The sequence below is a fragment of the Myodes glareolus genome, chromosome X (genome assembly GCF_982192425.1).
Source record: "Myodes glareolus chromosome X, mMyoGla1.1, whole genome shotgun sequence".
NCBI classification, from domain to species: domain Eukaryota; kingdom Metazoa; phylum Chordata; class Mammalia; order Rodentia; family Cricetidae; genus Myodes; species Myodes glareolus.
Genome location: NC_142053.1, coordinates 125,337,723 through 125,365,627, shown reverse-complemented (window position 1 = coordinate 125,365,627; position 27,905 = coordinate 125,337,723). Strand labels below are relative to the sequence as shown.

The 27,905-nt window shown below is 42.5% G+C and overlaps 1 protein-coding gene across 1 annotated transcript; it reads right to left on the bottom strand.

The window, feature by feature from the left end:
- Positions 1-2,910: 2,910 nt before the first annotated feature.
- Gpr143 (G protein-coupled receptor 143) lies at positions 2,911-27,447 on the bottom strand. The gene is made up of 9 exons (XM_048441570.3): positions 27,149-27,447; positions 25,054-25,163; positions 23,757-23,851; positions 16,987-17,079; positions 14,519-14,628; positions 7,961-8,069; positions 5,507-5,624; positions 4,699-4,933; positions 2,911-3,006 (listed from the first exon to the last, which is right to left on the bottom strand). Exons 1-9 carry the CDS (start codon positions 27,396-27,398, stop codon positions 2,957-2,959), a joined length of 1,170 nt encoding a protein of 389 aa, XP_048297527.1. The 5' UTR covers positions 27,399-27,447; the 3' UTR covers positions 2,911-2,956.
- Positions 27,448-27,905: the final 458 nt, after the last annotated feature.

Here is a 27,905-nt window from a genome sequence, read left to right as displayed (position 1 = left end):
TAAAGAAAATTTAGAATTATGATCAAGTCCTGACTGGATTATCCTGTGAAGCTTGATCATCTCAGGTAGCATCTTGAATCTGTTCTGGATGTAGAACTCAGACATCTGGGTCATCTGTTCCTACTGGAGATTTCTCAGGTGGTCTTCCTTGATCAAACCTGATTTTTCTTTTTTCTTTTTTTTAAAATATTTATTTATTTATTATATATACAATATTCTTTCTGCGTGTATGTCTACAGGCCAGAAGAGGGCACCAGACTTCATTACAGATGGTTGTGAGCCACCATGTGGTTGCTGGGAATTGAACTCAGGACCTTTGGAAGAGCAGTCAGTGCTCTTAACCACTGAGCCATCTCTCCAGCCCCCAAACCTGATTTTTCTTAACTCAGAATAAATCCATAGCCTCTCATTTTCTGTGGAAACAAAAGCAAAACCTCTTCTCCAAAGTAACATATCTTTTGATTTCAATTTTGAAGTCAAGGTATTTGTAAAATACCTATCTTGGATTAGTTCATCAGTATTTATATCTTTTAGCAGCTGTTGCTTCTTCCTCAGCATTCAAACAATTCAAAAAGAGCATAATAACATACAATATCCAGACTCTCTGCATATTTTTCATCTTTATGTGGCTTTATTTTAATTTCTATTTCTTTATTTTTACTTTTAATTTTTGGCCTTTTGAGTCAGATTCTCTGTGTATCTTTGACTGTCCTAGAACTCCCTCTGTAGATCAGGTTGTCCTTGAACTCACAGAGATCTGCCTGCCTCTGTCTCCCAAGTGTTGGGATTAAAGGTGTGTGCTACCACACCCAACTACTCTCTTTTTTTTTCTTTTTTAAGGACTTTAACACTTTTCTTTTCTCTCCCAAGCCTGCATATATTTTTAGCACACTGTAAAACATTAAGAGGTTTTCTTCATCTTTGACTCTCTCTTTACTGTGTATCTCCTCTACTGTATATCTCTCTTTTTCTGACCACATGAGTCTTTAATTTGCTAGGCAATATGGCTAGAATTAAAGCTGTGGTTTTGATGGCTGGATCCAGCACAGTCTTTAGTTTTCTGAGTTTCTAGCCTCATGGGGTGTGAAGGGCCGCATCCATATGCCCCATTACAAGATGGCACTGACATTCGGTTTCACCGCCAGGTGAACGCACATGTGCTAGGTAACTTTCCATTGTTGTCCCCGCCTACTCCCAAGGCATCATCTGGGATTATGGGCAACAGACCAATCCAAGAATGACACGTCCAAAGCAAGGACTGTTTCCTATATAAGGGATGGGTTCCTTCATATCTGGGTCCCCGGCCATGTTAGCTGATGTGCTCTCTCTCAGGACACATTAAAGCTATTTCTGCAAAAAGATCCTAGTGTCCCGCATGGTTCTTGCTGGCGAGACGATAGCATGGGACAATGGGGGAAGTACCGGCTGTAGCCACATTTATAGCCATGTTTATTGCCACAACTCTATGGTGTTTTGAGGTCCCTGCCACCAAGCAAGCTGCAGCAGTCTGCTCACAAACTACAGTCAAATGCTCTGTAGCCAGGCCTTCTGCCTGAAAGAGTCCGAGTTTGCATTGGCAGGATGACCCAGAAAGCTGGCATTTTAAAGCAGTGTGGCTTTTTCCCTGCTACAGCTGAAAACCAAAAAGCATGTGGTCACGTTTTTATCAACACCATTTAGGTATTTCGTGGCAGGACTTCTTAAAAGAGCTGCAAGGTTTTACAGCTAAAGCTGAGTCAGGAAGCCTCTCTTAAATGAGGGTGCTTGCCTCTAGCAAGCAGAGCCCACTCAAGAAAGAGCTGCTATTAATAAGCCATGGTTAACTCTATTATTTTATGTCTAGAATTACTCCCCAAGCTTTCTCAGACTTTATGTGGATCAGTTGTCCACGTGAGCACCATTTGTTGTCTGAGTTTCTGTCCTGCCCAGTTCCTGCAATTGTTAAGTCCCAAAGAAATCACACAAAAGTTTACATTAATCATAAACTGATTGGCCCATTAGCTCAGGCTTCTTATTAACTCTTATAACTTATATTAGTCCATTATTCTTGTCTATGCTAGCCACATGGTTCAGTACCTTATTTGGTAAGGTGGTCACATTCTTGTTTCCTTTGTGGCTGGGTCACAATTACACACTAGGACTTCCTTCTTCCCAGGATTCTCCTGTTCTCATTGACCCACCTCTACTTCCTGTCAGGTTGTCCTGCCTATAATTCCTGTCTGTATACTGTCCAATCAGTGTTTATTTAAAATATAATTGACAGAATATAGATCATTGTCCCACACCAGGAATTATTTTGCTTTCATTTGCTTTCCTGTTCCTCCAACCCTTTCCTCAAATCAGTATTTTCAATGATTGTTCCATTAATTCAATATAAGAATAATTTGAACTGTTTTAAATGTGTCCGATAAACTATGAGGGCAGTGTTTACAGTCACTGCTGCAAAGGCACAACACCATTCCTAATGCATGGTCTGCTGGAGTTCTTTACAGTCAACGGGAGTTGTTAAAAATAAAATATTGTTTTTAAACATAAAGCAGAGAAAACCAGCCTACAAACCACAATCCTAGAAAACTTAGACAACAATGAGGCCCCTGAGACATATGTGGATCTAATCTACATGGGAATTAGAAAAAGACAAGTTCTCCTGAGTAAATTGGGAGCATGGGGACCTTGGGGAAGGACTGAAGGGGAGGGGAGAGGCAGGGAGGGGATCAGAGAAAAAAATGTAGAGCTCAATAAAAATCAATAAAAAAAATAAAATATTACTCAGCTAAAAGAACTGTGTGGTGATGTTTGCTGCTGAATGAACTTTCAAGATTTTAGGCTAAGAAGTCAGACAGAAAAGGGCAAATATTGCATAATGTGATTCATAGGAAATGTGCAGAACATTCATATGCATAGAAAAACTAGAAAAATGGTCTTTTTTATTTTCCCATTGGACCTTCATTCATTTTTAAAAACTTCGAACACTTCCGGTCTCTGAGTGACAGTCCAGGGCAACACCTAGTTGGAAGAAACAGAAACAAGGAGAGCCCTGTTAATGCTGTTCTAGGCAGGAGAGGTAGGGTGCAGGAACAAGATATAGTGGGGTTTATTGTTACTGTAGGATTTTATTATAGTGTCAAAATGGCTCAGTTGTTTTGAGCTTTCAGCATGGGAATTCAAACACATACAACTAATTCTAGATGCAACTTTTTGCCTCCCTCCCCAAGTCATACCAGTAACTTGGCATGTTAACAGTGATTTGAACTTGTACGTCCCTGTCCTTCGTGAACTACTGGGTTGTATCAGAAGCCTGTGGGCTGGGGTGTGACTGGGGTTGCAGAAATAGCCCAGCATGGATGAAATCCTGAGTTCCATTCCAGAACAGACAAAGAAAAAGTCCCCAAACACAAGGTTTCTCCATCTTGTTGGTCCAGCCAGAAGGGCTTCTCTGTTTCTTCTAGGGCTCCCCAGTACAACTATATATTAGTACCTTGGGGAGATCAGGTCATGGGTTTATCTACACGTTTTCTCGGTCAGACTTGTCCCAAGAATGAACCTCTTTCCGTGTATTTAAAAAGCAGAAAAGGGAAAGAAGCTAGAACTCCTCTAGCCAATTCTACACATCTTTCCTTAAAATACTCCTCCCACTAGTTTGATACAAGGCAAAGTATTTTGTTGGGGCTGTGCTGTGTGTTGTCATTGGACGTGTGTGTGTGTGCGTGTGCGTATTTGTATGTGTGCATGTGTGTGTGTGTGTGTGCAAGCGTGTGTGTGTGTGAGTGTGTGTGTGTGCACGTGTGGTATGTGTGTGTATGGTATGTGTGGTTTGTGTGTGTGTGTCTGTGTGTGTGTGGTGTGTGTGTCTCTGTGTGTGTGTATATGTGTGTGTGCACGTGGGTGTGTACATGGATGTTTTTGTGCCCCAAACATTATGTTCAAAATGCAAAGCAGACGTTTTCTGACTCAGGGGACACTATGCCCACAGAAGACATTTATTGATGTGTAAAGAGTTTTTGTTGTCACACTCTAGTGAGCTAATATCAGTTGTTTCTCCCCATTCTCTGTGGACCAACTGAGAATATGCAGGATTGTTCTGATGAACCTGAGTAGGTTTGCTGTCGCTTAGATTTATTTTTATTTATATGTATCTTTGAGTACATGTGTTTATGTGCCCACCCAGACCACAAGAGGGCATTAGCTCTCCTGGACCTGGAATTACAGGTGACTGTGGGTATCCCAATTTACATGTGGGAACTAAGCCACTGAGTGTTTTTAAACCTTTTCCCTTAGACTGCCAGGAAATTATTGCAGCCAGTTAGCTGGGCACGGTGGTCTATTCCTCTAATACCATCCAAACAGCTGAGGCAGGAGGACTGGATGTTATAGACAACCCTTTGTTTCAGAGTAAGATTCTGTTTTAAAAATAAATAAAGTTAGAAATTAAGGAAAGGTGTAATGGTTAAGAGCACTGGCTGTTCTCTTAGAAAAATTGTGTTCAGTACCCAGCATCACACAGCAGCTCACAACCACCCAGAACTCCAGTTCCAGGGGATCTGACCCCACCTTTCGGTTTCCATGGGCACCAGGTACACATGTGGTTCACAGACATACATGCAGGTAAAATGTAAGAGATTTCTAAGAGGGGTAGATAAATACATAAAAATGAAAAGATGTGGAAGAGGAAATGCACCACCCTGCTTAATGCATTACCTTCAGACAGAACGCTCATCACCTCATCAGAAGTGTGTCCCCCAGCACAAGCCACTTTCTTGGGGTTTCCATGAGGCACGCGGGAACCCACAGGGGACTGGTGCATATCCTCAGCAGACGCAGTCATTGCTTCCCACTGCATCACCATTTTGGGAGGATGGGCATCCAGGTTGCATCCTGTCCAGCCATAGAAGGCCAGAGACAGGAGAAGTCCTTGGGCCGGATTCAGTATTCCCTGGGAAGGAGGGCGAAGGACACATGGAGGTCAAGGGAAATGGGGCGGCCTTTGGTTACCATAGTGATAAGTGCTGTTCTGGTTTGCCCAGTGAACTGGCATTCCTCTGAAACACCCAGACACACAAAATAAATTATCTAATTTAAAAAGAAGCAAAGTAAAATATATAATTTAAAAACAAGCAAAATAAAATATCTAATTTTAAAAAAAGGCAAAGAAAAGAGTAAGAGTTTGATCCTGTGAGTTAACGTCAAATGCTTCATACTCTAGGCACGAGTGACTTAGCAGAGATTGCCTCGTTTTTATTCATCCATTCATTCATTCATTCACTCACTCACTTTGCAGTGCTGAAGATCAAACACAGTGCCCTGTGAATGCAAGCACCAGGCTCCATCTCAGACCTGAGCCTGTTCAATAATGTGATGACTGGATCTAGCTTGACAGTGCGCGGGGTGAAAGAGATCACCCAAGAACTTCCCACTGATTATGTGTTTACACGCTGGACTTTGAATGTTTTTTACATTGATTTCCTTTTTTACGAGAAGAAAAAAAAATAAGGCTATATTGACCTACCATGATAAACCATGTGGTCCTGGCTGCATTCTGGATGCGTTTCAGAGAGTCTCCGTGGATATCTGGTTGCATTTCAAGGTAGAACAAAAGACTTTCGTTGATGATATTGGATGACCAACTGATGGAAGGAAAATGTCACTCAGTGAAATTCATCGTGATTTTCACTACAGTTTGTGTGTACTGGTTTTTGGTAGCAATTTGACCACTTTAGAAAGAAGGAGTTGAGTTGGCATCAAGACTTTAGTTGAGACACAAATCCTTCTCTTGGTCTAACACAGACTTCAAGTGGTTCTCCCTATGGAAACACTGCACATCACATCAAGGTGTAAAGTTTAACCCTGTATCAAACCAGAAATCATCCTCCATAAGAGAGGTAACCTAAAGACTTCCTTTTTTCCTCTTTCATTCTTCCTCTTTCCTTCCTTCTCCCTCCCTCCTTCCTTCCTTTCTTCTTCCTTCCTCCTTCCTTCCCTCCTCCTCCCTTCTTTCTTCCTTCCTCTCCCCTTCCTCCCTCCCTCCTTCCTTCCTTCCTTCCTTCCTTCCTTCCTTCCTTCCTTCCTCCTTCCTCCTTCCTCCTTCCTTCTTTTTTTTTTAGAAGTAACCTAAACTTTCGATGGAGACCAAAATACTATTTTGATATTTTATGAGGAATCTGTGTGTCCCTGAGAGACGGTGCATGCGTGCTTGTGGCGGGGCTGGGGTGCAGTAGGAGGACGTCTCTTGGAGTCTGTTCTCTCCCACCATTTTGTAGGATGCAGACATCAAATCGTCAGACCCGAGTGTCAGCATCTCCACTTGCTGAGCCACCTCACCAGTCCTGAGCTGGTTTAAATGAGAATAGCCTCTTGACCCCTAGTTGATGGAATTATTTGGGAAGGGTAAGGAGGTCTGGCCTTGTGGGAGAAGGAATATCACTTTCAGTGAGTTCTGATGTCTCAAACGCCCACAACATTCTCAGTGAGAATCTTTGCTTCTTTTTTTGTGAATCAGGATGTGAACTCTGAGCTGCTGCCCCAGAGCCAACCTGCCTGCTGCCATGCTTGCTGCTATGAGAGTAATGAACGCCTATCCTTCTAGAAATGTAAGCTCCAAATAAACCTTTCTTTCTATAAATTGCCTCTGACATGATGTTTTATCATAGTAGCAGAAAAATACTCAATATAAGTCCTTGTGTGGAATTTTAAAATGTCAGTCTCAGTGGGTCCTTGTGATGTGAAATAACAAGGTGAATGTATGACAAGCAGTAGTTAACGTCGGCCTCGCTTGAAAGGCGTTTAAAGAAATGTCCTCCTGCCGGGGGAATTAATACCATGGAGAGTTGCCGTGTTCTGTATGGTACTGATTCATTACAGCCTGGATCGCAATCTTTTTACATAAGCTTTGTTAGATGTTTTTAAAGCATCAACCAGAAATGTTTGTGCAATGGGGACCACAAAAGCGGATGGTTGCCCAGTTTTTTCTCTACCATCCAGCGAGCTGGGTCTTTACACTGAAGATGTGTTCTGGCCCTTTTCTCTAAAGACACAGGAATTGTGAGGACAAGAATAAGATAGATGGGCACGCTCATAAAACTAGGCCAGGGCAGAGAATCACTTGCTGTTCTCGCAGAGGATGTGGGTTCAGTTCCCAGCACTCACACGGTAGTTCACAAATTCTGTACCTGCTGGGCACAGTGGCACATGTTTTAACTCCAGTGTTCCAGAGCAGGCATAACACTGTGAGTTCCAGGCTAACTGGAGCAGCTCATGAGACATGAGACCCTGTCCCTGTCTTAAAAACAAAAACAAAAAACAAAAAAAAAACAAACAAAAAAGCTAACTTCAGGGAGATCTGGGCATACTCTTCTGGTCTCCATGGGCACCAAACACACACATGGAACATCTGCTTCCACACAAGCAAAATACTTATATTTACATAAGATAAAAACATCACTGCCCCTTTCTTTGGTCAGCCCAGCAACGAGATGAAATGCCAGGTGCATAAGCCTTAAATATTTGAAAACTGAACCCATAGCTGGGTATGATGGTTAATGTCTGCAAACCCAGCACCTGGAAGACAGAGGCAGGGAAACCACAGGGGTCAGCCAGGGGTATGTGGTGAGACATTGTCTCAAAACAATAAGAAAATAGAAAAGGAGAAGAAAAACTGGCGGAGTCTGTCTTTAGAAAAAGAAATAAAAAAACTTGAACAGTTATCTTCTTATTCTCAGGGTTTGATAAATAATTGTTATAAAGGTTTTTCTTTTTTTTTTTTTTAAAAAAATACATGAGTTCTGGACTTGTTGACCTGTGTTTTGTTCATTCCTTTAGGGGATGCATTGCATTGTCTGAGAGATTTCCCTTCCAGATGATTTCCTTTGGAACATGCAAGTCACATTTGGAAAAGTAAAATGACAAGTTGGCAGATCCTTCCAACTAGCACAACCAACAACAAAAATACTAGAAGAAAGGTTACCATGCAATCAACACCAGCATTATTTTGAAAAACCGGCTCTTGATCACGGCTCCCATCAGCCTCTCATTCTCCGTGTAAACACCTTTTCTTCCTTTCAGTAAAGAGGCCACTGTAGGAGTGTAAAGGAATGTCAGACAACACTCATAACTTACATTAACTCATAATAGAGAAGAAAATCAAAGCAGATACAAACTATTACACATAGCTAGAAGAGCATGAGGCAAATCCATCGCTGACAGTTATCACAGTGTTGTACCTGGAGTACTCATAGATACCAAGGCATGCAGACATATACACATGTACATGTACACATACACACACATACATAGAAACTTACACTTTGTGTGATACTGGGAATGATACCTAGGGACTCATGCATGCTAGGAAAGTGCTATACACCTGAGCTTTGTTTCAACTTAACTGACTGAGCTCAGAGAATTGCTGCAAACCTATAGGCCCTTCTAGCTTCTCTTGCTGCTAACATCATACACAAATGCAGGTCTTTTGTCACAACTTTAAATTTAACACTGATCATTTTTTAACAGAAATCTTGATTTTATTAGTAATTCATTCAAGTACTGTGATTTAAAGGCTTGTTTTGTCCATTCTAAAATAATGTACACTTAATATTTCAGAATATTGAAAAAGCACCCACATAGGTAAAAGAAACATAACTAAAATTCAAATCACACATCAAACCCCACACAATAATAATAGGATATTTCAACACTCCTCTCTTACCAATAGATAGGTCAACCAGACAGAAACTTAACAGAAAAATAAGAGGACTAAAATATAAAATTAATCAAATGGACATAACAGACATTTATAGAACATTTCACCCAAATAGGAATGAATATAACTTCTTCTCAGCACCTCATGGAACCTTCTCAAACATTGATCACATACTCGGTAACAAAACAAACATCCATAGACACAAAAAATTAGAGTGACCACCTGTGTCTTACCGGATCACCACTGAGTCAAGTTAGAATTTAACAACAATACCACCCCCGAGAAAGTCCACAAACTCATGGAAACTGAACAGTCAACTACTGAACCACCCCTGGGTTAAGGAAGAAATAAAGAAAGAAATTAAAGTCTTCCCTGAATTCAACGAAAATGAAGACACAACATACCCAAACCTATGGGACACTATGAAAGCAAAGCTAAGAGGTTCATAGCACTAAGTGCTCACATGAAGGAAATGAAGAAAGCTCACATTGGAAATGTAAGAGCACACCTGAAAGCTCTGGAAAAAAAAGCAGACACACCAAAAAGGAGTAGTAGACTGGAAATAATCAAACTGAGGGCTGAAGTCAACAAAATAGAAACACAGAAAACAATCCAAAGAATCAATGAAACAAAGAGCTGAAAAGGGGGACATAACCACAGACACTGAGGAAATTCAGAGAATCATTATGTCTTACTATAAAGCCTGTACGTCACAAAATTGGAAAATGTAAAAGAAATGGTCATTTTTTAAAGATAAATACTATATACAAAATTAAATCAAGACCAGATGAACAATTTAAATAGGCCGAAAAGTTGCGAGGAAATAGAAACTGTCTTAAAAAACCTCCCAACCAAAAAAAAAAAAAAAAAAAAAAAAAAAAAAAAAAGCTCAGGGCTATATGGTTTTAGTGCAGAATTCTACCAGAACTTCCAAGAAGAGCTAATACCTATACTCCTTAATGTGTTCCACATAATAGAAACAGAAGAGTCATTGCCAAACTCTTTTTATGAAGCTACAGTTACCCTGATACCAAAACCACACAAAGACTCAACCAAGAATGAGAATTACAAACCATCTCACTCATTAGCATCAATGCAAAAATTCTCAATAAAATACTGGCAAACCTAATCCAAGAACACATTTAAAAATTATTCATTATGATCAAGTAGGCTTCATCTCAGAGATGCAGGGCTGGTTCAACATACACAAATCTATCAATGTAATCCATCATATAAATAAACTGAAAGAAAAAAAACCATATGATCATTTCATTGGATGCTGAAAAAGCATTTGACAAAATTCAACACCCCTTTATGATAAAGGTCTTTGAGTGATTAGGGAAGCCAAGAGATAACATTAAATAAAATGGAGAGAAACTCAAAGTCATTCCACTAAAATCAGGAACAAGACAAGGCTGTCCACTCTCTCCATATCTCTTCAACATAGTGCTTGAAGTTCTAGCAATAGCAATAAGAAAACATAAGGAGATCAAGGGGTTTCGAATTGGGAAGGAAGAAGTCAAACTTTCATTATTTGCAGATGATATGATAGTGTACATAAGTGACCCAAAAAAAAACTCTACCAGAGAACTCCTACAGCTGATAAATACCTTCAGAGATGTGGCAGGATACAAGATCAACTCAAAAAAAATCAGTAGCCCTCTTATACACAAAGAATAAATAAGCTAAGAGGGAAATCAGATAAACATCACCTTTCACAATAGCCACAATTGCCATAAAGTATCTTGGGGTAACACTAACCAAGGAAGTGAAAGATCTATTTGACAAGAACTTTAAGTCTTTGAAGAAAGAAATTGAAGAGGATACCAGAAAATGGAAAGATCTCCCATGCTCTTGGATTCGTAGGATCAACGTAGTAAAAATGACAGTTCTACCAAAGACAATCTATAGATTCAATGCAATCCCCATCAAAATCCCAACAAAATTCTTCACAGACCTTGAGAGAACAATAATTAACTTTATATGGCAAAAAAACCCAGAATAGCCAAAACAATCCTATACAATAAAGGAACTTCTGGAGGCATTACCATCCCTGATATCAAACTGTATTAGAGAGCTACAGTAATGAAAACAGCTTGGTATTGGCATAAAAACAGAGACATTGAAAAATGGAATCAAATTAAAGACCTGGATATTATTCCACTTACTTATGAACACCTGATTTTTGCCAAAATAAATAAAATTATACAATGGAAGAAAGAAAGCATCTTTAACAAATGGTCCTGGTATAACTGGATGTCAACCTGTAGAAGAATGAAAATAGATCCATACCTATCACCATGTACAAAACTCAAGTCCAAATGGATTAAAGACCTCAATATAAATCCAAGCACACCAAACCTGATAGAAGAGAACGTGGAAAATAGCCTACAATACATGGGCACAGGAGACCATCTCCTACAAATAACCCCAGTAGCACAGACAATAAGAACAACAATGAATAAATGGGATTTCCTGAAGGTGTGATGCTTCTGTAAAGCAAAGGACACAGTCATTAAGACAAAAAGGCAACCGATTGAATAGGAGAAGGTCTTCACCAACCCCACATCAGACGAAGGTCTGATCTCCAAAATATATGAAGAACTCAAGACTCTAGACATTAAAATTTTAAATAACCCAATCAAAAAATGGGATACTGAGCTGAACAGAAAATTCTCAATAGAAGAAGTTCAAATGGCCAAAATATATCTAAGGACATATTCAACTTCCTTAGCTATCAGAGAAATGCAAATCAAAACAACTTTGAGATACCATCGTACATCTATCAGGATAACTAAATTCAAAAACACCAATGATAACCTAGACGATGCGGAGTAAAGGGAACACTCATCCATTTCTGGTGGGAATGCAAACTTGTGCATCCACTTTTGAAATCACTACTGCAGTTTCTCAGAAAATTGGGAGCCAACCTACCTCAGGATCCAGATATACCAGTTTTGGGAATATACCTAAGAGATGCCTAATCATACTACAAAAACATTTGTTCAGCTATGTTCATAGCAGCATTATTTGTAATAGCCAGAACCTGGAAACAACTTAGATACCCCTCAATAGAAGAGTGGATAAAGAAAGTGTGGTACATCTACACACTAGACTACTACTCAGTGGTAAAAAAAAAACAATGACATCTTGAATTTTTCATGCAAGTGGATGGAAGTAGAAATAACTATCCTGAGTGAGATAACCCTGATCCAAAAATATGAATATGGTATGTACTCACTCATAAGTGGATTCTAGCCATAAATAAAGGACATTGAGCCTACAGTTTGTGATCCTAGAGAAGCTAAGTAATAAGGTGAACATAAAGAAAAAGATATACAGATCCTCTTGGAAATTGGAAGCAGACAAGATCGCCAGGCAAAAGTTGTGAGCATGGGGGTGAGGGTGAGAGAAAGGGAAGAAGGGGAAGAGAGAGGGGAGAAGGGGAGGATTGGAAAGAGCTTGGGGGAGTGGGATGGTTGAGATGGAGGAAGGATGGCTATGGGAGCAGGGAAGTAGATATCTCAGTTGATGGAGCCATTTTTGGGGTTGGCAAGAGGCTTGGCTCTGGAGGGGTTCTCAGAAATCCATGGGGATGACCTCAGCTAGGACCCTGGGCAGTGGAGGAGAGGGTTCCTGAACTGGCCTTGTCACATAGACCGATGACTATCTTGAATATAACCATAGAACCTTTGTCTGTCAAGAGATTGTGATAGAGACAGGGATCCACATGGGAGCACTCGACTGAGCTTCCAAGGTCCAGTTGAAAAACAGAAGGAGGGAAAATATGAGCAAGGAAGTCAGGACCACGAAGGGTTAGTCCACCCACTGAGACAGTGAGCCTGATCTAATGGGAGCTCACCAAAGCCAGCTGGACTGGGACTGAACGACCATAGCATCAAACTGGACCCTCTGAATGTGGCTGACAATTGGGCCAGACTGAGAAGTCAATGATAATGGCACTGGGATTTGTCTCTATTGCATGTACTGGCTTTTTGGGATCCTATTCTGTTTGGATGCATACCTTCCTAAGCCTGGATGAAAGGGGGAGGGTCTTATACTTCCCACAGGGCAGGGTACCTTGCCCTCTCTTAGGACTGGAGGCGGAGGGGTGAGCAAGATGGGGGGAGCAGGAGGGAAGTGGGAGGAATTGAGGAAATGGAAATTTTCATTGGTATTATTTATAAAGTAATAAAAACTAAAAAAGAATATTGAAAAAGTTAACAATTCTCCTCACAGACAAGTTAAAATATATATTTAGATAATTAATGATCCATGGTTCCACTGCACAGATATAACCACTGGAACAGTGTAATGTTTGGCCAAGACATTTCTACTACTTTAACAAAAGACACTTGTATGAAACTTTTAAAACAAACACCTATATTTAAATGCAGATAAGAAAATTTTTTCCTAAGACAATAAATTCCTACTACTACTACTAGACTTTTGTTCTGTTTTGTTTATATCTATTTTTTATTGATTTTTATTGAGCTCTACATTTTTCTCTGCTCCCCTCCCTGCCTTTCCTCCCCCCATCAACCCTCCCCCATGGTCTCCATGCTCCCAATCTACTCAGGAAATCTTGTCTTTTTCTACTTCCCATGTAGATTAGATCTATGTAAGTCTCTCTTAGTGTCCTCATTGTTGTCTAGGTTCTCTGGGATTGTGGTTTATGGGCTGATTTTCTGTGCTTTATGTTTTAAAACCATTTATGAGTGAGAACATGTGATAGTTGTCTCTCTGTGTCTGGAATAATAATAGACTTTTACATTTTTTTTAATTCTACAAGCAAGGGCTGGAGAGATGCTTCAATGATTAAAAACACTTTCTGCCCTTTCAGAAGACTGGAGTTTGGTTCCCAGTAACCACATGACAGCTCACACCCTTCAGAGAACCTGATGCCCTCTTTTGACCTCTATATGCATGTGATGCACATAAACTCAGGTAGGCACACACATACACATAAATATAGTAAATAAATTAGTATTTTCAGTTCAACCAAGAGTTGAGACTATAGCATAAAAAGTATAGTATTTAATGCACTATATTTAAAAGCAGATAGGAAAAGATGCATCAAACATATCAACAGTTTATCACTAGTGATAGAGACTTTAAACACTCTTTAGAAGTTTCTACCAACAACTGCTGATTCTTAAGTGACCTTTCTGTGAAGACCAATGTGCAAATACCTTAATTCACATTCTACCCAAGAGAGGCACAGAAACATGGATACCAATGGACACTCGCTTTGAGCCATGGTCACTTGAGGAGGTGGAAGGGATGAGACGCAGGCCCCTAGTCCTAGCTGTAAGAGATGTATCCCTCTGCTGACTCACTATCTTCCTCTCAGCCAGTTTTTAACACTGCAATGGACTTGTTTCCTGTGTTCCATTTCCTGTTTCCTGTCCTTGTGGAAAAATGCATAGGTCAAGTGACTGCCTAGGGATGACCAGACTCTGAATCCAAACCTCATCCCTTCTCTTATCTGCCTCTTCCTCTACCTAAGTGACCTTGACAGTTTTACAAAATCACCCTCAGGCCCTCCAGACTAAAGGCAGACTCTGGAGGAGCCTGGCACAAAAGTGAAGCCTCAACCAAAACCGATGATCTTTAGCTGAGCAAATACCAGCAAAAACCCTTTTCACTTATTAAACACGATCATTCTGTCCAACTATTTCGTTCATGTCTTGAAAAACGATAAATAAGTTCAGTTGTCGTGTGTCATTGCAGAAAGAACAGCTGTTTTTCTGTGAGTTCCAAGGCATGAAAATGTACTCAGCATTCATATAACAAGAGTAAACCCCCAATCCCAAGATTTACCTGCAGTCACTGTCTTGTGAAACAGGATAGGGTTGGCCACAAGGACAAGCATTAGCGGCAGGTACGTGGTGACATAATGGGGGATGGCATGGTCCAGGCCTCTCTCACACCTGAAAAGAGGAATACCAAAGCATTCTCCTTTAAAGAAAAGCTTTAGCTGAGACGACCCACTTCCCTGGAAATTAGGATAAGAGGTCAAGTTCTCATATATGGGAGGAATGATGGAGCATTTCACTGGGGGAACCTTTTAAAGGCCTCTGGGAAAGTACAGGATGGAAAAAGTTTTCTGGAGTGGTAGATTCTCTGCTTTGGGTCCCTTCAAGAAAACACACACACACACACACACACACACACACACACACACACACACACAGTCCAAGTGGAAGGGGAGACAAAGAAACCCATTTAAGTACTGGACATCGAGTACTTGCTATGTGGCCTTGCCCAGGAACTTGAATACGATCCACTCCCTCTCCTTGAGCAACACAGAGTCTCAGAAGATAGAAGTTTAAGATGTGAAAAAATCTGGGTGTGGTGGTGCATGCCTTTAATCCCAGCACTCAGAAGACGGAGGCAGTGGCGTCTCTGTGTTTGAGGCCATTCTGGTCTACACAGTGAGTTCCAGGGCAGCCAGAGTTCTATAGACTAGAGAGACCCTGCCTCCAAAAAAGATTTAAAATGAAATGTTGTCATTATCATGAATAACGAAGTCTCAGCAGTTATTTTTAGGGCAACTAATGTGGATTTCTACAAATTAATCATGAAAATCATCGGTCACCTTAGGATGCAGTGAAAGGTCATGCACTCATGAGGCAAATATAGAACCTGGAACTGAGGAACGGCTTAGAGGTTGACGGCACTTGCTGTTCTTGACAAGGACCTGGGCTCAGTACCAGCACCCACACATCATAATCATCAGAGTTCCTGTGCCCTCTTCACACCTCCTCCAGCACCAGGCACACACATACATGATGCACGTACATACATGCAGGCAAAACATTTGTATAAATACATTATTTTTTAATCTAAAAAAGGCAAGAACTTCAACTAAAACATACATGATTTAAGAGGAGAAAAATGGCTGTTAATTAATAAACGAAGGCCAACAAGGCCATGGGACAGCTCAGGCACAAAGAGGCCAATGAGCCACTATGATGACTCCTAGAGAAATAATGTACTACTTCAGGTTTGAAGGATCAATGTGGTCTGGAAAAATTCCAGGTCAGTTAGGGACACGAGAAGGCAGAGAAGAGTAATTCTGACAGAAAGGCAGAAAGAAAGTGACTGATGAGAGTGAGGATATACATAAAGAAGGCCCAGGCTTCCAGAAAATGGGTAGCACAGGACTAAGAGATAATCATGTATGGAGACTTTAAATCCAAGCTTAACCAAAGGCATCTGAGCACCTGGGGCCTCCTTTCAAGCCCCAAATCAATGGAAGTCTTGGGCTCAATTTTTTTTTCTGGGAATTTACAGGTCCTGGAGGGGAAGACATGAGAAAAGAAAGGGAGAAAAGAAAGGGCTTTCCAGTTAAGCGTGCTCTACTGTGACTGCGGTAACACTGTTGTCTGTTCTTTATAAGCTTTCCAGAAAACGGAGTATAGAGCATGCCGGCACAGAGTTCCCTGAGAAGACTCCTAGTTGTCAGGTTGCAATTGCTCAAATGAGGAATGTTCCCAACAGGCTCAGGTATTTGAAGAAGCCTTCAGGTCACTCTCTTTGTTCTGTGTTTGTGGTCGAAGACATGATCTCTTAGCTTCCTGATCATGTAATCATGACTACCACTTGCTGCCACGCCTCCCTGTCACGAAGGACTTTTCATCTCTCTGGAAGTGCAAGCCCAAATAAACTCTCTCTTCCTTAAGTTACCTTGAGTCACAGTATTTATTCACAGTCACAGAAAATGATTCATAGACAAGGCAATACCAAAGTGGAGACAGACATCTAACAAAGAAACTGAGAGTCGTCAAAAATGTTCTACGCTATGGGTCAGCAAACTTCTCCCATATAGAAGTAGATGGTTCGTATATTTCAGCTTCGTGGTCTCTGTGGCAGCTCTGAACCCTATGTCTGTCAAACAAAGGTGGCAGTGGGCTGCACACAAACAAGTTTGTGTTCCGATAAAACTTTATTAACAAACACAGGCAAAGGGTAGGATTGATCAGGAGGGCCGTGCTGTGCTGAGCCCCAGTAGACACATTCCTAAAATCACAGAGATACTGTCTACTTCTCTGTTTTCCACTTAAATTTACAGTGGTCATCCTCAGGCCCTGAGGTTTTATAAATATCTCCGTTCGCAGGGAGGGGTGGATCTCAACGCCTTAACCATGTTGGAAAATTCTCTACCACTGAGTTACCGTCCCTCATTCTTTTCCAGTGGGATTCATCTATCCAGCTTTTCATTCCATGTTAGAGACATACAATAGACCAGAGATCCGAGCACTACATTACGGGGTGAACTGGCTTACCTGGACACGGACGGGTAGTAGAGCATGACCGCCCCCTCCACGCAGAGCAGCACAGCCAGGCCCCAGGCCATGATGTGGTAGAGCATCATGGTGCTAGGAGAGAACAGAAGAGAGGTTGCCACAGGTCAGACGGTCACATGCCTGCCACACACCACAGGTCAGACGGTCGCACGCCTGCCCAGCGGAAAGGACCAGATCAACTTCTGTACTGTGAATAGTTCTGTGTCGGTGAGGAGGTTGTTGGGTTTACATTGTTATATTTTCAGTTGAGGTGAAATTCACATCACGTAAAATTTGTTATTTGAAAGTGAGAAGTTCAGAGATGCTTTGCACATGTGCAGTGTTGTTCAGCCATCACGACTATCTAATTCCAGGACATTTTGATCATCACAAAAGAAGAGTTTGTTCCCATTAGCACTCACTACCATCCCTGCTGGCCCTGAGAGCCACTGATACATTTTATTCTGTGGAGTTGTCTATTCTGGATATTCACACAGATGATAATAAACTGAATGGCTTTGCGTATAGTGTTTTTCACTTAGCGAGTTTTTCATGGTTGTGTAATATACCATCATATGGACAAGCCCTATTATGCTCCTTCAAACACCCACCAATAGAAATTTAGATTGTTTCTATCTTTTTGTTACCATGAGTAGTACTGTTGTGAACATGTATTTACAGCTATCTGAGTTTCTATTTTCACTTCTTTGGTGTGTGTCTGTCATGTGTGTGTGTGTGTGTGTGTGTGTGTGTGTGTGTGTGTGTGGTGTGTATGTATGTGGTATGCGTGTGTGTGGTATGCGTGTATGTGGTATGCGTGTGTGTGTCTTGTGCATGTGTGTGTGGTTTGTGTGCATGGTGTATGTATGTGTGTGGTGTGTGTGTGCGTTGTGTGCATGTGTGTGTGCATGTGTGTGGTGTGCATGTGTGTATATTGGTGTGTGTGTGGTGTGCATGTGTGTATATTGGTGTGTGTGGTGTGTGTGTGCAGTGTGTGTGCGTGGTGTGTGTGTGTGATGTGTGTGCATGTGTGTGGTGTGCGTGTTGTGTGTGTGAAATTGCTGGGTTAAATGGTATGTCCATGTTAAGCCAGAGTACGTCTTCATAGACAGCAATCATTTGCTCTATGACTAAGCTGCACCCCAGCCCCTTCATATTGAATTTTTGAAAAACCAAATTCTATTTGTCTCTGACAACAGTGAACAGCACTTTTTCTTCTTTTCTTGGTTTTGGGGTGTGTGTGTTTAAAAGCAAACTAAGTGGGAGTTCACCATGTTGTCCAGAGTGGCTTTGAACTCCTGAGCTCAAGTAATTGTACTGTTTGAACCTACAAAGTAGCTGCAACTACAGATACACACCACTACATAATTCCAGTTCTGGTGACAACTGTCCTAATGGGGGGTGGTGGCTGCTACTTCTGAGACTCAAAAAAAAAATAAGAGAAACAATCCCATATGTATATATCCTGAGACAGCAGTGTACAGTTTTCATCTGTTGTGATTTAAATGTCATCCGGAAATTCTAATGGGGAAGTGGCAAAAAGTCGAGCCTTGTGAAAAGTGATCAATTTCAATGTGTGATTAGTTGGTCCCATTGCTCTGACCCTGTGGTAATCCATTATGGTGATCGTATATGGCACAGTGAAATCACTTGCAACTTTCAGCGGTCAAATGTTTATGGAGCAAAAGTTGTAGACACAGAAAATATCAAGAACAACATAAGTCACTTTTCTGAATTTTACAATCTCAAGTGAATGTCATATCAAACCCTCATAAGAATCACACAAGTAATTGTACCCCCTAAGCACTAACTAGGGAAACAGGAATAGAGGCTGAGAACTGTGTGTATAAGTTAAGTAGCTAAACGGTGTGGTAGCCAGAACAAGGTCCCAATGATGTCCATGTCCTTATTTCTAGAACCTGGAATACAATATGACAGGAAAGTCCACAGATGTGATTAAGGATTGCTGAGGTGAGCTCATCTTAGATTACCAGGGTGGCCCAATATAATCATAGGAAGTCATAAAAATACAGAAGTTTTGGGCTAGAATACACATAGCCATACCCCTGTCTCAAAAACTGATGGATGGATAGATAGATAGGTAGATAGATAGATAGATGTATGGATAGATGATAGAAAGATAGATGATAGGTAAATGATAGATGATAGATTAAATATATGATAGATAGATAGACAGCTGATAGATAGATAGATAGATAGATAGATAGATAGATAGATAGATAGATAGATAGATAGATAGATGATAGATAAGTTAAGCAGTGATGGCACAAACCTTTAATCTCAGCACTCATGAGGCAGAGGCTGACAGAGTTCTGTGAGTTTGAGGCCAGCCTGGTTTACAGAGTGAGCTCCATTAACAACAGGAATACACAGAAAAACTCTGAAAATAAATTCAAAATGCAATAAGGTAAGTGTTAAGGTTTAAAATACTAAAATCTAGAAAACAAAAAAGGCTCTGTTTTCAACAGAGTGTGGGAAGCTAGGGAGATGATGCTTCAGTTAAGAGCACTATACTGTTCTCGCAGAGGACCTGAATTCAGTTCCCTGTAGCCTTGTCAGGCAGCTTCACAAACGTCTGTAACTCTAGCTCTTGGGGATCCAGGTAATACCCTCTTTCTAGCTCCTTCAGGTACTTACCCATAAGCCCACACACAGACACACAAATATACACATAATTAAAAATAACTAATAAATAAAACGGGGATGTATATCTTGGGTGGAAATCAAACAAAGGGTATAATCTGAAGGCTCAACAGAGACTCTGTGTCTCAGGACCTGGTAGGTATTAAACATCCCAAATTCTGCTGGCAAATCTGAAGGTTTTCTTTTCTTTCCCCCTCCTCTGCACTCCCCATTCCCTGCATAGCTCACATCCCAGGCACATCCCTCCTTTATCTTTTGCAATACCCACCCAGTCCACCCTTTTCATCCAATTCTCTGGATTTGAGGACATGACCTTCAGATACTCCTGGTAACTCCATAGAGCCACGTGAAGCCAGCTCATTCCATGGAGCAGTGGACAACATTCAAACAGATGCTTCTTTGTGATTGGGTGGGCAGGCTGGGCTCCAGCAGTCACACACACTAGCTGTCATGTGAGATTCAGCAAGATACCTAGCAAGTGGCACCCACGTTCGACAGGGATTCTGACTTTGAAGAGCAGCTGTATGAGCAGAAGTCATACTCATGGATCAAAGCAAGAAACTAAGCAGGAAAAGAAGCAGAGGCTCGCACACAAAGCTTCCAGAGGGGGAACAAAACCACTTTGTTCCAGCTGCCTGGGAGAGTACAAGGAAATGACTCCAGCATATTTTACCTCCCTCATTGTAACCAGTTCCTGGAGTATCCCTCCCTGGGCCTCACAGGGGCAGGAAGCTGAGGGGGAGCCTGTCTGTGATGTGAGCATTGCCAGAGATCTGAGGGGAGCACGTCTGTGATGTGAGCATTGCCAGAGATCTAAGTTATATGCAGACTCTGCTACCCAGGAGTGGCCCTATGCAGGAGCTGTGTTGTTGATGACAGCAGAATATGCAAATTCCACCACACCCTCCCCTCATTTGGGGCCACACTGTGTGCATTGACAGAGCAAGGAGTCCAGTCCAGGAGGCAAGACTAGCCAAGTCCAAGGCTAGAGGTCACTGAAACCTGGGCAATGGTTCTTCCTTCTGTGCCACAACAGCCACATCTGGGCCACAGGATACAGGAGAAGGCTGTGTTAATAACAGACACCTTCTGAAACCCAACCAGATATGAACTGCACCCTCACTCAGTGGCAACTCGTGGCAGTCAAATCATAAGTGAACATCCACATACCGGTTCCCAGCTGTAATGGTCTGTCCTATCCCTGTAAGAGACAAGCCCTGCCCACTACCTGTCTGTCTATCCTTCCTTCTTACTGGCCCCAGTATCTTCTTTTCCAGCTCTCTTCCCTTCTCCCCATTTCTCCTCTCTCTCTCTCTCTCTCTCTCTCTCTCTCTCTCTCTCTCTCTCTCTCTCTCTGTGTGTGTGTGTGTGTTCCCCTCTCTTTCTCTCCCCTGTGTTCTCCTCTCTTTCTCCCCCTCCCTTCCTCCCTCCCTCCCTCCCTCCCTCCTCCCCCTCTCTCTCTATATGTGTATGTGTTCCCGTCTTTCTCCCTCTTCTCTCTCTCTCTCTCTCTCTCTCTCTCTCTCTCTCTCTGACTCTCTCTTTCTCTCTGCCTCACTGCTCTTCTCCCTTCTCCCCTCCATAACACACTAAATAAATATCCAACCTCACTCTGTATGGCTGTGCCCATCCATGTCTCTGTCTCTCACCCTCTACCAGGGACCAGCTGCCTTCATGGCCTGTCTGAGATCTCATGGCTTCTGATGCCCACACTTTCATCTCTTTTTGCAACAGGTTCCCATTATTCAGCCTGAGTTGACCTCCAGCTCCAGATCTTCCCGCCCTCGTCTCTGGGGTGCTTGAGATGACTCTGAGGAGAATCATACTGTTATTTTCTTATGATGTACGTTTAGTTTAAAGCCTTTTTTAGATCTCAAGCCCTTTGTAATATTGTTTTGAAACCTCGATATTCTTCACTAGAGGGGGGAGCTACAGTGAAAGCTAAAATTTAAACTTTAAGTCTATCTTAATGATCTTTCTGGGGATGGGAACTAAAAGGGGAAAGGACTCTGCTCTGCCAAAGAAAGCAGTTGAGTGCTGACCAGATCCCAAAGGATGTGTGATGTTTACCAACCATGTTTGCCAAGTTGGGATCCTGCCCTGGAATTTAGCACCAGCGTCAGTCTCTCTAGGGTGAAACTTGGTCTCCACGGAAACTGAGCATTTTGTCACTTCTGCTGTATGCATGGCGACTCTAGGATGTGGAGCCCACTGTAACATGAGGGGGCCTGCTTGTTGGGGTATCCGTCCCGCCCAGTACCCCACAAACAGCAAGCCCCAAAGAAAAATCACACACAGGACTCCATAAGATTATAAAACTGATTGGCCCATTAGCTCAGGCTTCTTATTAGCTATTACGACTTATATTAACCCATTATTCTGATCTACATTAGCCATATGCCTTGGTACCTTTTTCAGTTGTCAGTTCACATGTTGCTTCTTTGGTGATCTGGGCAGGAATGGCGGAGGGAGCTTCCAGAAGAATTCTTCCAGAAGAATGCTTCCCAGAATTCTCCTGTTCTCATTGCATCACCTCTACTTCCTGTCTGGTTGACCCGCCTATACTTCCTGCCTGGCCAATCAGTGTTTTATTAAAATACATGATTGACAGAATACAGATAATTCTCCCGCACCAGCCTGCTCCATTCCACACAGGCACATAACTTTTTTTCTTCAAAGTCTTACTATTTTTGTATTTATCTGTTTTGTTTTGTTTTTAAATCCCAGCCATTTCCCCTCCCTCCTCTCCTTCTAGTCCCTCCTTTCACCTCTTCAGGTTCCCTTCAGAAAAAGGTCGACCTCCCATGGATATCAGTCAGTTACACTGAGAATAGGCACCTCCTTTCCTATTGAGACTGAATGAGGCAACCCAGCAGGAGGAAAGGGCCAGGGAAGCAGGCACCAGAGTCAGAGACAGCCCCTGCTCCCACTGTTAGGGGTCCTACAAGAAGACAAGCCATGCAACTGTCACACATGTGCAGAGGGACAGGCACATATCTTCACGCTTGAGACTTGCCCACGCTCCTGCCTTTTAAAAGTTTCTGGGGCTTCACAACCCATGAATTAACTTTCCACGTGATCGCACGTCCTCATAAAACACGCACTTCCCAAAACCTTCTAGATGCTGGTGTCACCATCATCCTGCCTGCTAAAATGAATGTTGACCTCAGAATTAATACCAAAGCCTCTGAGAAGCAGGGGACAAGATGGGAGCCCGGATGATAAATAGAGCATAAAATCAGTGCAGGATGACAGGGAGTGAGAGGCTCTTACACAGTGCTCACTTCCAAATGTCTGATTCCCCCACCCCTTCTAGGTTTCTGGATTTTGATGTGGCCACTTGAATTGAACCCAGGGTTTTGAATATAGGTGGGTCAACCAGACAGGAAGTAGAGGCGGGGCAATGAGAACAGGAATATTCTGGGAAGCAGGAAGCTCTCTCTGCCATTCCTGCTCAGATCACCGAAGAAGCAATATGTGAGCTGACAGCTGAAAAAGGTACCAAGCCATATGACTAACATAGATGAGAATAATGGGTTAATATAAGCTATAAGAGTTAACAAGAAGCCTGACCTAATGGGCCAATCAGTTTATAACCTAATGTAGACTCCGTGTTATTTTCCTTTGGAATTACAGACTGTGGAGTACTGGGCAGGACAGAAACCCCAACAAGCCGGTCCTCATGTTACATTTGAGCACATATGTTTTTCACTTGAACTTACCAACAGCCTCTAACTTTAATTTTCAAAGTTACTTATTTGCAAGGTTGGAAGAATCTTGATGTTTTGAATTTACCATTGGCATCTGATAGAAATGAGCTGTCAGCTGGGGATTGACAAATCCTTTTCATCTGAGCACTCAGGAAACAGAGGCAGGAGGATCCCATGTTCAGGGGAAGCCTGAATTGCATAGGGAAACCAGGTGTTCGAAAGAAATGTCACTATAAAAATGAGCAAGCATAAATATTTCTGGATAGAAATCCAATTGGCAGGTGATGTATGGTGTGAACTGCACCGCCAAGAACCTTCCAATGCCCAATAGCATGTTCAAAATTTCCTCACAGAAACAGGAAAGACATCCCTGTGTGTATTCCCAGGCATAAATACCTCAGTCCCGCTGATCTCCTGATCACCAGGTACACATCGACTGCATAGCAGAAGAGCCACCAGAGGCAGGCGCCGTACAACAGCTGGACCCACATCTGTAACCAAGAGGAGCTCAGCGTCAACGATTCTAGCAGCATGCATGAGGCGTGCAGTCACACCTGCAATGAGGGGCAGACACAGCTCTGTCTGACAGTGAACCATCCCACGTGGACACATTCTCTGAAGTGCATGGTGGCTGTGGCCTGGCGGTGTCTGTGTATGCATGTGTCCTCTGTCTGTATAGTTAGATTTGACACAGGAACTCTGTGTGTACTCTGTCTATAGAGTTAGATTTGACATGTATGTGTGTCCTCTGTCTAGTTAGTTAAAGTTGACATGTATGCGTGTCCTCTGTCTATGTAGTTAGATTTGACACGGGAACTCTGTGTGTCCTTTGTCTATAGAGTTAGATTTGACACGGGAACTCTGTGTATCCTCTGTCTATGTAGTTAGATTTGACACTTATGTATGTCCTCTGTCTATGTAGTTAAATTTAACATGGGAACTCTGTGTGTCCTCTGTCTTTAGAGTTAGTTTTGACATGTATGTGTGTTCTCTGTCTATAGAGTTAGATTTGACACGGGAACTCTGTCTCTGGTGTGCTTAAGACAAGGCACATGTTCACTGAGACAGAGACATTGTTGGAATGCAGCTAGGGAATTATAGGGACCAGAAATGGAAGTAAGCTGGAAATTCTACAGAGGAACTGAGACTTCTACATGGCATTCATACCTTCTTCACGTCATTCCTGTGAGGGGCAGGACAGTGTGAGAAGCTTAGAGTGTTTCTCTGTGTGCAATCCATGTGTTTACTGCATGTTTTACTTATACAAAAATTTCATGTAGAATATTTCATGTATATTTAAATATATTTCCTTTAGAAAACCATATCCCATCTCCCTGTCTTTCTCTATATCTGGCTTTGATTGGGGCTGCGTACACATGGAAAAGAAGTGTGTGTGTGTGTGTGTGTGTGTGTGTGTGTGTGTAAGGTGAAGGCTGAGGCACTAGACGGTTCATTCTCAGACTTGACCTCACACTGACTCCTGGTCCTCAGGTCCAGGGCGTGACCTGAGAGTTGCATTCATCACAATTCCCAGTTTTTGCTCTGCTGACTTTGAAGACCATCACGCAGCAGAAGCAGAAGGAGGAGGGTGAGAGAGGGAGGCATGTGCATGTGTGTATGTTTTCACACGTGTGTGTGTGTGTGTGTGAAGACCATCATGAAGCAGGAGGGTGAACAAAGGGAGGAGACTTACTGCACTCCCCACACAGAAAGCAGCAGGCCACATGTCAGTTCCATTCACACTGGAGACATTTTCAATGAAATCTGGGTAGGCTACCCATACCGTGGACCTGATAACAATTCCTGTATGAGAATTAGAAAGTAAAAGCCTTATTGATTTCAATTCAAAACTGCAACAAACTGGTTGTTTTAGAGAGGGTATAAAAAAGGGAACAAATAAAGGAAAGAGAGAAAGTTGAAAGAGAAAAGCAGACATACTGGTGTGCAACAATAACAATGAAACTGAAGGCTGAGCAACCGATACCATCGTTATTATGAGAGTTGTCCCAGACACTTCAGCGTCTGTTCACATTATAAGCAGCAACAACATTGTCCCTGTTTTGTTTGGTGACTGGGAATCACAGCGCCACTGACAGATTTGTGTTTTTCATTTGTACTTTTCATATCCCTGTTACTCATCATATAAGGACCCGGGAAGATGCATGTGTGCTATGTAACACACTACTCCACACATACACTGAAGGATTAGTGTGGTCCCTGAACTCTTAAGCCAAATCTAATTAACAAGCCACCACTAATAAAATAGAACAGCTTTTCTGAAAAGTACTTTGGTCTCATGTCTACAACCTCATCTACCTGATTTTTTTTGAAGGATTATGTTCTTTTGCTACTTGACAAGATATCTAAGTACATCTTTACTTTGAATTATTTGAGCTACAGAACTAAATTACTTATTGATACCTATTCTGAGAACATCCTGAAGAAATCAAGAAAATACCAGTTTCACGGAGTTATCCTGCACCGAAAACAATTTATCCCTCATGGAAAGGAGACGGTTTTTCCTGTTGTGCTCTCCAAATGTGAGAAAGTGACTTGGAATTACAGAGTATTCATGGGAACTCAAACTCTTCAGTATCTATAACCACACTTTTGTGACTCTTGGCAATGGTATAAAACAGATCTTCACTGCACAAAATTTTTCGGTTTTGGTGCTTTCTTTCTATTGGAACATGACAGACAGAAATACATCCAGCCTGGGATTTGTTTCCAATTAACCAAGCCAGGAGGGAGGAAAAAGGAAAAAGGTCTACAAACCCAGACAGGGTGCATCTGGGGATTCAGGATACTTCTTTATAATTACAGACAAACCGCATGCATATTGGGCAATTCCCACACCAAGCCGTTAAAATAAAACGCCTAGTTTAGAGTTGATGTCCTCTAGTAGAAAGAGGACATCGACAAATTCATTTGTGTTAAGGGCCAGGTCGTTAACCATGGCTGTTTTGTGAACCACAGCATCTATTTCCCACCTTCTACTCGGCCCTAGCAGGGTTAAGAGGGTCTCAGATCAGGAACAAATGCTGTGTTCATTCCCACACAGCTTTATATAAATTTATGCAGCCCTCAGGTGCCATTTATCTTCTCTGGGATGCTGAAACGTTTTAAAATGCCGTGTCATTCTTTTTTATTGATTGACTGATTGATTAATTGATTGGTTAATTAATTAATTGATTGATTTTTATTGAGCTCTACATCTCTATATTTCTCTCTGCTCTCCTCTCTGCCTCTCCCCTCCCCCAAGTCCCCATGCTCCCAATTTACTCAGGAGAGCTTGTCTTTTTCTACTTCCCATGTAGATTAGCTCCATGTGAGTCTCTCTTAGGTGTTACAGAACATGCACCAGATAGAACTTTGTATACCTGAGATTTAAAACCAGTCTGAGGGACTGGAGACAGAGCCGCTGGGGGGGGGGGGGGTAGGGGGACAGGGGACTTTGACCCAGCACGCACAGGACCCTGGTGATTTCAACAACAGCTCAGAAGATGCGATTTTTAGATGACAAACAAAACAACCAACAAATAAGCACATTGGGGGAAAAAGCATGGGCACGGATGGCGTTGACTGTTTCTCCTTGTTGAATTAACAACCTTGCACGTTCTACCCCGTGAGCTGCATATCCCATCCCCAAAAGGATCCGGCTGCACAACCTTGCACATTCTTTGAGCTGCGTATTCCATCCCCAAAAGGAGCCCGCTGCATAACCTTGCACATCCTACTCCGTGAGCTGCGAATTTCATCCCCAAAAGGAGCAGGCCGCAGGCCCTTACCCAGGCAGCCCAGAAAGTCGCAGGCGGTGGCAGCGCGGAGGATGCGCACTGAGGCCGGTGGGGACGTCGCAGGCCCCGTGTGACCCACAGATCTGCGCCCCGGCAGGAATTGCAGGAGGCCCAGCACCAAGCGGAGAGCGCCACTGCCCAGACACAGCGCGTGAAACACCTGCGGTTGGAAGCTCAGCACCAGCTGCGTGGCTGCATCCCTCGTGGGGCAGCAGAAGATGCCCAGGCGTGGGGAGGCCATTGCAAAACTCAAGGCTTTTGTAATTGGTCTTGCTCCGTTCGGCAAAACCCAAGGCTTTTGCAGGTCAGGTGCTGGGCTGGCCGGGGAGGTTGGGCATCATGTGCCTGGGCCTCTTTCCCCATCCCAGCCCCTTAGGCTGCAAAGGCGCCTGGCTCTGTCTTTGCAGGTCACGAGGTCTCACGAGGCTAAAGCTGAATCTTCAGGGGGAGGGATGGAGGAGGAGCGCCAGGAGTGGGCAGGGGTCAGCAATTTCCCTATGCACCAGGCCTTCCCTGTAGCTTCCCTCCCCAGAACCTGCAGCTCCCAACCTGGAGAGATCTGTCCCATTCATTAGTTTGTATCTGTGAGATCTTCATGAGATGCCTGAGAGGCAACACACTCACTTTCATCCACTGAATACATCTCTCCTAAACAGAAACAGTCTCCACATCGTACTCTCTCTGTGGTCTTGCTGCATGGAAACAAACCCACAGGGACCTTCCTTTCACATCAAAGATATCTTTAATT